At 40.8% G+C, this 13201-nt stretch overlaps 1 protein-coding gene across 1 annotated transcript; it reads left to right on the plus strand.

Moving 5' to 3' along the window:
* Positions 1–531: 531 nt before the first annotated feature.
* Positions 532–10564, plus strand: tspan33a (tetraspanin 33a). Its single transcript, XM_062518322.1, has 8 exons — positions 532–928; positions 4731–4788; positions 5263–5390; positions 7997–8071; positions 8569–8664; positions 9042–9185; positions 9441–9602; positions 9729–10564. The coding sequence occupies exons 1-8, from the start codon at positions 836–838 to the stop codon at positions 9828–9830; spliced, it is 858 nt and encodes a 285-aa protein (XP_062374306.1). The 5' UTR covers positions 532–835; the 3' UTR covers positions 9831–10564.
* The last annotated feature ends 2637 nt before the right edge of the window (positions 10565–13201 follow it).

Genomic DNA, 13201 nt, shown 5'->3' on the forward strand with positions numbered 1-13201 from the left:
GGATATGTTGTCTGCTGCTTTCACATTTGTGGTTAATGGGAGTTAATCAGAGTGCATAGTCTGCTGAGATGGGGGAGGAGGGAATAAGGGTAGAGTGATACAATAAGAGCTGGAACATGCTGACAGCAGGGTCGACAGTCTCGTATTATTGAGGGTGACTGGTATCATGCCTTGTTGAATGAGCTCATTGTCCTACACTCTGCCACAGCAGGTGACACTGTGCTCAAGTTTGAATGCACAATTGGCAATCATTATTATTATAGGTTTAAATTCACTGTAGGCCTAAGCCTAATATTTTTTATAGCCTGTTGTTACGTGCTGAAACTCATTCTAAATATGGACTGATAAGGCCCATTTTAATAAAACAAAACAAGCAGAAGTTAATGTTAGTGTTTCTTAGTTAATACTTAATAGGTCATTATTATAGAGACTGGCCCATAGGCCTAACTACCTGCAAGATATGGCCACGCCCCTTATCGACAGGTGACTTATGCTGAAGAGGAACGCCCACTACTTGATTCCAACTGAGCCACGCGCTAGTTCTGCACTTGTGATTTCTGCGCTGCCGCTCTTGACTGAATAAGGAAATACCTTGTGAAGACCAACAAGCGCCAACAAGTTAGCACATCATGAAGGAAGCGCACTCATTACCGACTCTCCTACGTAGGCTGACTGCATAGCCTGGTTGACGTCCCATCAAAACAGAAAACATCTGTAGATCTAATGACCGGCGTCTGCTGTAACCTACTTGACCTGGACGGAACGTGTAAAATAGACTAGGCTACGCTCAGTCCAGCACTCGCCGGATTGTCTGGAATTTCTTATAGTTTTCAACATGGGGAAAAGAGGAGCGCAGTCGAGAGACGAGTTCAGCTTTGTCAGCCCAGTTGTGAAATACGTCCTTTTCTTTTTTAACATGATATTCTGGGTAAGGAGGATCTTCTTTGTCACTACTATCCGTAAATTTGTCGATATAATTGTGGCGTAGGCTGTAGGCTATAGGCTATGCCATTGGATAACCTACACATGATTTAAATTTTGTTGCCTAGGTCTAGCCTATTCTAACCTAGGCTATTTGAAAACTTTCCAGATTAATTTTATAGGTTAGATAAGTTAGGCTTATTGTTAATGGAGTTTCAGGTTTTATAAATTATAATTTACCAGAGGAAAGAATTTCAGGTTCATGACAAATTTAGCCCAAAGCAGGACTTGTAGCCTAATCCAGGGGACTGTGTCTTGAACTGATAATGTTGTAGGCTGTTATCACATCTGACCTAGACTATCATGATAATGACACTGTCGGTCATCAACTTCCTCTCATTTGTTGGTTTCAGTTGTCACTGAACCCTCAGAGTAGGCTAGTGAAAAGTTGTCAAGGTCTTTCTTAGGACTGTGAAAGGATCCTAAAATATACTTGATTGATTTACAAAACTCCAATGTGGCTTTTACACTATTAAGATGGACTGTTGCTAAGCAGCAAGTTTAATTTATTCATATGCTGATAGTGTAACAGGGTTTTGTGCAAAGAGGGCCTCACGCACTCTGCTTTAGTCTTTAACATGCATCAAAGAACATGAGCACTTTCAAATGCTAAGAGTGTTTTTCAAAGTAATCACAGTGTAATGGAAACTCTTTGTCTCAGCATATGTGTGATGACAGGAAGTGATCTAATCTACCAGCAGTTGCAGTTCTCTAGTAGTTGCTCAGTGTTGGGGAATACAGTTTTACATTTTTGTCATTGTCCACTTGTCTCTCACATTGCCCTTATCATGTGCTGACCAAACAATTGACCTTCTTAGGGCATGGGTAGGCTATACATTAATGATCTTTTGTCACACTCATAGCGTACGTTTTACACTTTCATGGAATGAAATGACACCCTCAGTGAGTTGAACTGAAACTAGGTTATGATGCCACTGTGTTTATTCAGGATCAAGAATAGTGCATATTGTGTCTAACAGGCCCGTACGTTAAGTTAAAACATTCTACATTGTCAGCTGTAGCCCCTGTGAATTTGTAATCGTGTTCAGGGTTGAATTTGAAGTAATTTATGGTCTGGCAATCGTCAACACTGACTGGTGCTATGGCGTTACAATGTCAGGTGTCCCCGGCACCCCTGGGCCATCTATAAGGAGATTTGGAACTAAGACCCACCAGGCACAACAACAGGCCTGTTATTGCAGATTTTTTCTACAGATTCTTGCTAGGATCTGTTGAGCGGAATTCAAAAGTTACCTCAGACATGTGGTTTATGTGACTGTTATGTGATGTTTGGATAGTGTATGTGTAGAGCCAGGAAGCGTCTGTGGTCTGACCCAAAACAAAGTGGCAAGCTAGAATCGACGAAAGGATTGTTTTGCTCATGGTACACTGGTAGCATTGTTTATCTTGTTTGCTAGTTAATTGTTAACTCTCCCAAATATGGTCATTGGTGGGTCACTTGCATTATTCCTGCCTCAGGAGAAATGGTTAGTCAGTAGAGTCAGTGTGACCTATTCTTGACTACAGGATTTTGGTCATTCACCATATCAAGCTGTGGTGTAATGGCGTTCATGACAGCCATTAATTACAGGAAAGTTTCTAGTATTGTATAATGTCCAGTGTAATGCACCACATATTTTTGCACAGTGTTTTGTTAATAAAAAGCATGCAGCTGCTTGCTGTATTTCTGACAAAACTCTGTGGAATGTGTACTTGACATGAAACTTCAAAGACTAGTGCAAAAGAAAAGCTGGGATCATAGGCTGAAAGGATACAGGGACATGCAGTTTTCCTTCAACAACCCAACTTCTAGCAAGATAAAAGTGAAAAAGATATTTTGATATTTGATGTAGCGTTTGTGTTCTTTTTTGTCATTTTGAGCCAAGCAAGGCTTGGATTAATGGCTGAAAGTTTTCGGTGTCAAACACACTGATGATGTTAACTGGAATTCATGAGTCTTGCTCTTTATCAGTTCTCTATGCTTACATTGGTGAAATGTATTTGTTTGCCCATTTGAAATAGAGTCACCATGGATGTTGGGAAAATAAATCTGGCTTGTCTTGTTTGTCCAGAAACTCACTCTCTCAAGTCCTTTGTTGAGTAGGCCACTAGATACTGTTTTGCCCTCCGTGGGCCCTGGTGTTTCATGGTAACCTGAGAGCCATTTGAGGGAAGGATTTGCTGGTTTCCTCATATTGTGTTGGGAAAGCTGAGTGTGCCCTGAGCGGACACTCCGGACAGGGATGTGAAAGCGTCTTTGAGAGGCACTCTTACAATGTCACTGACCTGACTTTACCCTACAGTTTTTGTTTGTTTGTTTGTTTGTTTGTTTGTTTGTTTGTTGTGTTTTGCCAAGTGAATCTGCTACTTCATTTGAAATTCTTAAACAGCCATACACATAGTTTTAGAGATGTTTTTTTTGTGATGCTGCTGTTTTCTTTCACATTGAACTGTATATGTTTATGTTCACAAACTCTCAAAGAAACAAAAATATGTGTAGTAGCTTTGCTCAGGGTTAAAATGAGGCCATGGCATATGTCTGAATTCTATATATATATAGGTCTATTGTTTAGTCCTGCAACTGTGCTCAGTTGGCCAAAGATCATCCACTACTATAGATAGATCTAGATGGTAAACATTAGTGTGTGTAAATAGACTAGGTGCACAAAAGGCTCTTCCAGTACACTCATTTATTTCCGGTGGAAATTAAACTGTTGTAACGGCATCTTCTGTTATATTATGCTCGTTAAATCTTCCACCCTGACACTGAATATCTAGTTCAACTAATAATAACAATTTCAACACATATAAATCTTTCTTTGTCGTAACGTGCTGATTCCCAGGTGCGGCATCCAACCGGGTCCGTGTAGATACTAATTGCATTACCAATAGCGGCAGGCTCAAACACACCTGGCTCCATCGGAAACAAACGAGCGTACAGAGAGCCTTTCCTGCATGTAGCCTATTGTCATCATTGATAATCTCAATTGTAGTAGCTGAACCAAATTAAACAAATGGTAAATATTGATACACTGTATCTGTACTTTAACACCTGAGCAGTAGGGCGTGCAATATTGAAATCCACGTCCACGTTTTTCTAAAGATAGAGTTAGGCCTAGTATTTCAATTTGGCAAAAGGTTATATTTGAGCACTAGGAATCCACACCTCTCCCTTTCGCGCTCTTGAATCATCCAGTTGATTGGCTGGGATTGTTTTCTTGGTCTGATTTCTTGTATCCCATTGAGCCCAACTGGAAGAGAAAATTACTGAATTTGACAAAAAGAATATGATGTTAGAATCACACACCTGCACCTTGGTGTATTAGCAAGATTTAGATAGATTTATATCACCACAGCGGTGTAATTATTTTGGAATGCAAATACTGTTATACCAAAGCCTGACAATTACATAAAAAAGGGTTACTTAAAAAAATCTCTATGATGTGAAATATGTCCTAGTCATACAGTTAAACATACAGTAATATCAGTCATATAGTTACCATACTGTGTTAGGAAGCATTTGTATTGAAATTTGAAGAAAAATAAGATGACCATATTCTACATCGTTACCTTTCCATGCTTAAGCAATAAACCCTGAGAGCCTGTAAGTTACACTGATTACACTGAGCCCCACTGAGCACCTATTTCCTGTTTCTTTCATACGATGTGTATACAAATGGTGACTTTGTTTCACACTGAACCCAAGATCAAAAGCACATGACAAGTCTTGTACCTCTTGTCTTTCACAGGTGATTTCACTGGTTCTGATCTCGATTGGTGTGTACGCACGTATGACGAAACATGCAGGTAGGTGATTTCAATCAAACACGTAGGCCTAAATTCTACACAAAAGCTTCTTGAGTCTCACACAAACAGTCATATTATCGAAATTCACAAAAAGAAATTCCCCTCAGGAACAGTGGCTCTTTTTTCATATCTGGAGGATTGGGAATGATGGCGTATAAGTCTGTTTGAACATGCTTTAGGAGGTGTGGTTGTGATTAGACAGGTTACTGTAGAGCAGCTCTGAGCACTGTTTTAGTGTAGCCTTGGGGCATGACTTATTAGAGTTTTAAACACGAACAATCAGTCAGCCAGGTCATTCTCTCTCTCTCTCTCTCTCTCTCTTTCTTTCTTTCTTTCTTTCTTTCTTTCTTCCTCCCTCCCTCTCTCTCTCTCTCTCTCTCTCTCTCTCTCTCTCTCTCTCTCTCTCTCTGTATGGATGACATCTGCTCCACTCATTCTGTCATTACGTCTTTTCTCCCTGTGCCCCCCCCCCAGAGGCAGCCATGGCGCACCTGACGGTGGACCCTGCCACCCTGCTGATCGTGGTGGGCTCCCTCATGTTCCTCATCACCTTCTGTGGGTGTATCGGCTCCCTCAGGGAAAACATCTGCCTTCTGCAAACAGTAAGATGCCACTCCTCTTTCCGCAGCACCCAGAGAGCTCGGGGCAGCTGTATCCATGGTGACGGCGTATTATATCTGAGTCATATTCTACAACCTCAAATCAGAAAAAGTAGGGACGTTGTTGTGAAATGCAAATAAAAACTCATAGGTCTCATAGTCAATGACAAATCAGTTTTACACTTTTCATTTACGTTCACTACTGAAGGTCTTACATTTGAAAACAGCCTGAAAAAAGCAACACTTAACCCAATAATGTTAGAATGAATGAATACAAATATATAAGGATATTCGTCCTGTGGGCAAATCGTTGCCTGAGAGTGGAACTTGTTGCTAAGGGCTGCTTACATTTTGTGATAGTGCGCCTTCAAAACAGCTTTTCGCTTTATATCCGGTTTTCTTGGTCAGTGGCGTAATTTTTAGTGGGTTTAAGAAGATAATTTTTGGACCATTCCTTTCCCATAGGATTTCAGCCGCTCAACAGTCTGGGGTCTTTTTTGATTATGTTTTTGTTTTTTATTCCATGATGTAGCCTACCCAATTTGACAGTTCTGTACTGCATATAGACCATTTCAACACCTAGACTCTTCTTCTATAGACCCATACTGTTTGAATATGTGCAGAATTAATTTTGGCATTGTTTGCTTTAAATATTCAGTCTTCCCTGAAAAAGAGGTAATCTGAATGGCAGCATATGTTGCTCAAAACTTCAGAATTTATTGTGCTGGGTGTTGAACTGAGCACTAGCCTATAACAAGTTGGATAGTCCCTCTCCTCTTAAAGGAACACTTCACAGTTTTTTCATATTAAATTATGTTATTCCCTTAACTAAGACGAGTTGATACATACCTCTCACGTTTCAATGTGTGCACTCACTGGCTCTGGTGCGCGGCGCTACTTTGATAGCACTTAGCTAGCCCAGTTCATTCATTAGGATCCAAACAGAGATGAAATTAGAAGCAACCAAACACCTCCATGTTTCCCCTATTAAAATACAGTTACACAAGTAGTCACATGACCAAGTATGGTGAGACAAAATAAAACGTGGTGCATTTCTGAGCAGGTAAGAGGGGTAACTATGTTGTGTGGCGGAATAACACTTGGGAGCACTTCGACTCGGCGCATTAGTATCATCACTCTTGCACTTTCAGTTTCACTTTGGAGTGAGGATATTACTGCGCCGAGTCTAAGTCTTTGTCTCACCGTACTTGGTCGTGTGACTACTCGTGTTACTGTGTTTTAGTAGAGAGGTGTTTGGTCGTTTCTAAATTCATCTCTGTTTGGATCCTAATGAATAAACTGGGCTACCTAAGTGCTATCAAAGTAGTGCCGCGCGCCAGAGCCAGTGAGTGCACGCATTGAAACGCGAGAGGTATGTATCAACTCGTCTTAGTTAAGGGAATAACGTAGTTTAATATGAAAAAACGGTGAAGTGTTATTTCCTTTAACAGAAGGCACCTGAAAAGAGTTTAGTCTTAAGTCTTGATTTAAAACAAGAGAGTGTTGGGGCTTTCTGGATGCTTTTAGGAAGTTGGTTCCAGAGGTGAGCAATAGTAGCTGAGTGCTGCTTCACCATGTTTAGTATTCACAATGGGTTTGTCTAAAATTTACTTTTGTTGTGATCTTAGTGATCTGGGTGGTATAGGCTCTATCGCTGAAACATGTCTATTAAGAATGGAAACGTGTGTCGAGCTTTCTGCACACTGAACTGAGAGGATGTTCCATGGAAATGTGTCATGCTTTACAAACACTGAAGAGGATGTTCTATCTGAGGCATTTGTGTATTGCTGGGAAAATGTGGCTACGCACAGTCAGGGCCAGGGGTGGGGGAAGCTGTGGTGCCACTGGCTGCAGCGCTCATACCACACTTTAAGAGTGTAGTGGTTTTGTACCCTCAGCCATCACTGCACCCCCCCCCCCCCTATTCTTTTGTGTTGATGTTGTCTGCACTGTCCACCTTTGCTTGTTGAGGAGGGGCATATAACATATATTACATATCACATATAACATATAACATATGTTATTTGTGATGCTGTATGACGCTTTTTGTGGAATGTAAATGACTTGTGTGAAAAAGAATAGCCTTATAGGACAATAAACACTATCTATCATCACATGTGGGTCTGGGTGCCCACAGGGACCTAGGTCGTTTGTTTGTTTGTTTGTTTGTTTGTTTGTTTGTTTCTTTAGGGGCTTTTAGGCCTTTAATTGACAGTACTGTGGAGAGTGACAGGAAGCAAGTGGGAGAGAGAGATGAGGTGGGATCAGGAAATGACTCGAACCTGGGTCCCCGTGGGCAATCCCCCCACTCCACTCGCCCCACTCACTTCCTGTCTGCTTCTTCACTGTCCTGTCAAAATAAAGGCAAAAATATACTTTAAAAAAATAAATAAACACAATATAGGAATGTAAAGTAAATAGGCTGCTGTACTGTGAAACAACAACCAGTTCTGTCCCACTCACACGTACAGCGATAAGCAACAGGGAGCCATCATCAAGTGCTGAACTGTGCAACAGCTGATTACGTTAGAGAACATGTCCATGATCACCTTCCCTATTCTATGTCCTCATAGCTCCTCCTTCTGATTCCCCCTTTTCCCCTCTTTCAGTTTACCATTTGTCTCACGGTGATCTTCCTGCTGCAGCTGGCTGCTGGCATTCTGGGGTTCGTGTTCTCTGATAAGGTACAGTATACTATGCACATTTTTAGTTTGCAACCTTCTGAACTTGCCTTGGCATCTCCTGCCTTTTCCTGACACATTGCAGAAGAGGCAGTTTGTTAACTTTTAATGAAGTCACACTTCCTGTTCGGTGTGGGCCTACGCAGCGTCCCATCAGTGCTTAAAAAAGAAAGAGGAAATGGCACAATAAACCCTTGTCAGTAAGACGCCTTCTAGTCAGTCAGTAAGACTAGATGGTTTCTTATTGATGGAGCCAAAGAGGACATACGCCCTCTGCTGACTGTTGCTTGTAATGACAGAACTCAGAAACAATAAAAGATTTCCATAAAATACATTTTGAGTGCTGTTGTCTTGTAAGATGTCTTAGATACAAGCTTTGTGACTAGAGACATTTAATCGTGTTTATAGTTTCAAGGAGAATGTTTGGTGGTTTTGATGTGGTAATCCAATCGAGAGAATAAAATTTTGAATAGGGATGATATTTTTTTTTACTCTCATAGGCCCGGGGCAAAGTGACTGAGGTCATAAACAGAGCCATTGTCCATTACAGGGATGATCTGGATTTACAAAATCTCATCGACTTTGGTCAGAAAGAGGTGAGAACTACAATTATTAATGCAGAACATTTTACTGTATTCAATATATAATTCAATATTGGACAAATGTTTATTATCTACCCATGTTGATGTCATCGGTCTTTGTTTACCAGGCGACTATAATATGTTGCAAATAATCTTTACAGGGTTTGTTTTATTTTCATATTTATACATATTTACTGTAAAATAAAGCTTAGATAAATCTTGCTACCCCTAAGCAGTAAGTATAGTGTCAAATGAAAATGAGCAAAAAAGTGAAATATTATATAAACAGTAACAAAATAGAATTACTAGGCCTATACAGTACAGTACTATGTCAGTAGTGGTGTTTGTCTCCTGCAGTCGGATGTAAAATCTGTCGATGATCAATGTCCCAGTTTAGCTGCTGTGGCGGTATTTCCTATAAAGACTGGTCCCAGAACATGTACTTCAACTGCACCGACAGTCAGACCAAGAGCCAGTTCCGCAGCCGTGAGAGCTGTGGTGTGCCCTTCTCTTGCTGCTTGCGCTCTGAAGACAAGGTTAGTGATGTGATTTGATTTGTTCACCTTTGCTTTGAAGAGTGTAAAGTGAGGATTGACTTAATTCCTTCATTCCTAAAAGGTTCCTTCACTCTGTGTTTCAATTTGTGTGTGTGTGTGTGTGTGTGTGTGTGTGTGTGTGTGTGTGTGTGTGTGACTCAATTTACATAATACAATGAATGATCTGCTGGTGTGAAGAGGTTGTGCCTGCCCTGGAGTTGTTCTCATTCTGTGTCCTCCCTCTCTCCATGCCAGTCCGTAATAAACACCATGTGTGGGTATGAGACCCAGCAGCTCAGTGATAGCAAAGCAGGAGAGGTCATCAATACCAGTGGCTGCATAGACAAGCTGGTCAACTGGATCCACAGCAACCTGTTCCTTCTAGGAGGCATAGCCCTGGGTTTGGCCGTCCCTCAGGTAAGAGCGTATTTGTGGAGACATTTCCCACACTCCCGATGTGTGAGGCCTAGCAAGCTTTTTTTTAAGGTCACCGTAAACATTCGATGTTTAGTTCTCTAATTATTTCCTCATTGTGTTCAACAGCTTGTTGGGATCTTCTTGTCACAAAATCTCATCAATCAGATCAAGGACCAGATCCAGCTTCAGCAGTACAGCGTGGCCCACCGGTCAGATCCATTTCGTTGACCGGGCTGGCTCTGTGGGATGGATTCGTGTTCCATGGACCGTGCTCCCCACGCTTCAGAACTGGAGTGAGGACCAAGGCCAATGTTCTGCCCTTATTGCCGATGTGCACTGTACTGTAAGCTGCCAATGGATGTAAGGATGACTGACTGGTACATATTCTGATGGAGCTTCTGGTCTCCTCCCGTCAGGCTCCTCTTCTTCTATATATTTTTATTCAAGGAAACTTTGTACAGAAGGAACATGATTATCCTTTCAACATCAGTTGATGGATATCGTTGCTGAGTTGCTGTTTCTATAGCACCAGCCTGAGTTGAACTCTGTGGAGTCAAAAGATCACCTTCAGATGGCAACCTATCCTTATGCTCAGTAGTGCCATTTAAAATCACAATTTGTGAGGCTTTCAACAATTCCAAGGTCAATGGACATTGGACAAAAAAGCAGGGAGTTTTGTACATCTGGCTGCACATCCATATGGAATGTGATATTCTTTTGTTTGATGAGTTGAATCTGTCCAGTAAAGAGACTTTTACATACTTTATACAAGTCAATGTAAGGGCTACATTGTTTTGTACTATCCTGTTAGTTCCCAGTGAGCTATTTGTATCCATTCAAGCTGTTTTTATCCAGTCATAATGTTTCAATCATGTATTCATTTACGTGTTTTTGAACATTGAAATACATGTTTTCTTGATTTTCAATAAACATATTTACCTTTTTTTAAAAAAAACTTGAATCTCCTGCCAATATAAAAATATATAAAATATCTTCCTAAACAAAATGTCTTCTGACAATGATCAATGAGCTATCCATGCACTACTCGTGCCAATGTGAAGATTATTATGACTACCGCTAGCGTAGTGGTCATAATTGAACTGGGAATGTGAACGTTTTTAATTTTATTTTTTAATTAATTAATTTACTATTTTTCCCTGTCAACAACTTCGATTCCCGGGACATTGAAACACCGGGGGCCATGAAATTTGGTGGGCCCAAGTAGCACTAGACTTTCACAGAAGATTTTTGTTTGTTTGTTTGTTTGTCTTCATTTACTACTCCATCCCCTTCTCTTGCAACTTTTGTGTATACTTGTACGTGCCGTGCGTGTGTTTATATATGTGTGTGTGTGTGTGTGTGTGTGTGTGTGTGTGTGTGTGTGTGTGTGTGCGTGCATGAACATGCGTGTGTTTGTGTATGCGTGCCTGTGTGTGTGCATGATGTGTGTGTTTATATGTGTGTGAGTGTGACAGTCCTGCCATGTAACTCCTCTTCTAACCATCCTCTACCAGACACCCTTTGCTCAACACCACCATCTACAGGCCGACGGGTGTACAGTCTAGCCTGGCTATCACCAGACAACCTTTTAAGATTCAACATTAGTCTTGGGAGTCTATCTGTATTTTCTAATGCATAGCAAATGTACTGCACTACTTACTTGGTGTGACCAACGGGCATAGTTCAAATGTAATTGGATAGTCCATCAAACAATCATACCAGTGATCCGGGTGCGCCAGGTGAATAAGCCAGTCTGTGATTGGTCCCCGCAGATTTGTAACGGAAGTTGGATAGAGAAATAGGGAGGTTTCCAGCCTGGGGGTTACCAGGTTTAATCCCCAGTCTGGTTGAGATCTTCTGAACTGCACCAACTTGTGATAACCCTGACAGCCTGTGGGCATGCCCCAAGTTTCATGAATTCATGAATATGTCAACAATATATTGAATTTTGCCTTTTCACCCATTGACCTTGAACATTGAGTCACTGACAAGCTCTCACAAACACATACACACACACACACACACATAAACTGTGTGACACATTCACAGTTATAATCTGGAACACACACATGCAGGCACACACACATTCTCAGTTATAACCTGGAACACACACATGCAGGCACACACATACACACCAACTAGTAACGCTGGAGATACATATTGTGTACCGCTCTGGGGTACATCTAGTTTTGATGTAATGTTCTCATGTGATTTTTAATTATGTTAGTCTTCTGTATCCATGGGCAACATTTCAACTTCAGACTTCCACAGTGTCTTAAAATGTATAAAATAATATCTCAATTTTATACCTTTAAAAAAATCTTAAATACGTTCAGATATACGTAGGTCTCGAATAACATTCAGTTAAGTCTTAAATAGCTATTTTTATTTACCGCTTCCATCACATCTTTTTTTGAGAGAGAAAGAAATGTGTTTGTGGCATTCATAGTGCGTGCCGTGTGTCATAGGTCCAAGATATTCGTACCATAATAAAACTGCAACTACTACTTTGAACGTAATTCCGGAACTTTGTCGTATTTCACGTAAGCCTTAAATTTAATTCATCATGGTCTTAATAATGTCTCTAAAAAGTCTTTAGAAATTTAGCTTGTTGAGATGCGCAGATATCCTGCAGCTATATGAAATGTACTGAGGGAGGACTCGCAAGAGAGTTCAGCATCTCACTCTGTCCCGTAGTGCACTCTTCCTGTTATTGCTAAAGGAATCTGTAACAATCTGGTCTTCAGATACCACAAAAATGTCATGTTTATTTTGTGCCAGCCAACAGGATGGTATTGCATGAAAAAGTTGACTTATGGTATAGAGACCATATCATGTGTTAACCAGCCCTGCACCATTTTCATGTAAACGGAGCAATATTTCAGTAATCGGCCGTTGGATTGTTTGATATCAAGTGTTGAGAACGAGTGTATTTGGCTTGATAGCAGGCTGTGGTTCTGGGATGCCTATAGGGGAGATGTGTGCATGTGATGTCGGCTGACACCCCCAGTGGATGAGGGGTAATATCAATAAGAAGGCTTTGCAACACTGGACCATATGATGTAGTGGGCAGGTTTAAAGGGTTTAGAAATAGAAGTGGGGCAGTGATGGCTGTCAATCAACCCTATGGGCTCCTCCCAAACTTTGTTTTTTAATAAACATGTTCTAAGGCACATTTAATTAGAGCATTTCATACTCAGGGTAATTCAGTGTACATAAACAAGAGCAAAAAATAATAGTGAATAAAAGCATAGAAAGGCAAGAGTTATAAATCATTTAAATAGTAAATTCCAGGATCGGATGAGTGGAATACATAAAATACACCAAGCAATTAAAGGAGTGCATTTGATTAAGGAATGTATTTTAATCAGTTAGCAGAAAGATGAGAACAGTTCGCTCTTGATTTGAAACTGGCAAGTGGCAACTGTTACATTTGGGGCTTTTTTGAGTCCATCCAGACCAGGAGTTGGTTCCAGAGTTGAACCATGTTTAGTTCTCCTGTGAGTCCTGAACCATGTTTAGTTCTCCTGTGAGTCCTGAACCATGTTTAGTTCTCCTGTGAGTCCTGAACCATGTTTAGTTCTCCTGTGACCTGAACC

The sequence above is a fragment of the Sardina pilchardus genome, chromosome 17 (assembly GCF_963854185.1).
Source record: "Sardina pilchardus chromosome 17, fSarPil1.1, whole genome shotgun sequence".
Taxonomy (NCBI): domain Eukaryota; kingdom Metazoa; phylum Chordata; class Actinopteri; order Clupeiformes; family Clupeidae; genus Sardina; species Sardina pilchardus.

What these genes read in the sequence shown, in the direction of transcription:
- tspan33a (XM_062518322.1), top strand. Translation starts at nt 836, where the DNA reads ATGGGGAAAAGAGGAGCGCAGTCGAGAGACGAGTTCAGCTTTGTCAGC. An exon ending in GGTTCGTGTTCTCTGATAAG is followed by an intron (nt 8,072 to 8,568) that starts GTACAGTATACT and finishes TTACTCTCATAG; the next exon opens with GCCCGGGGCAAAGTGACTGA. An exon ending in TCGACTTTGGTCAGAAAGAG is followed by an intron (nt 8,665 to 9,041) that starts GTGAGAACTACA and finishes TCAATGTCCCAG; the next exon opens with TTTAGCTGCTGTGGCGGTAT.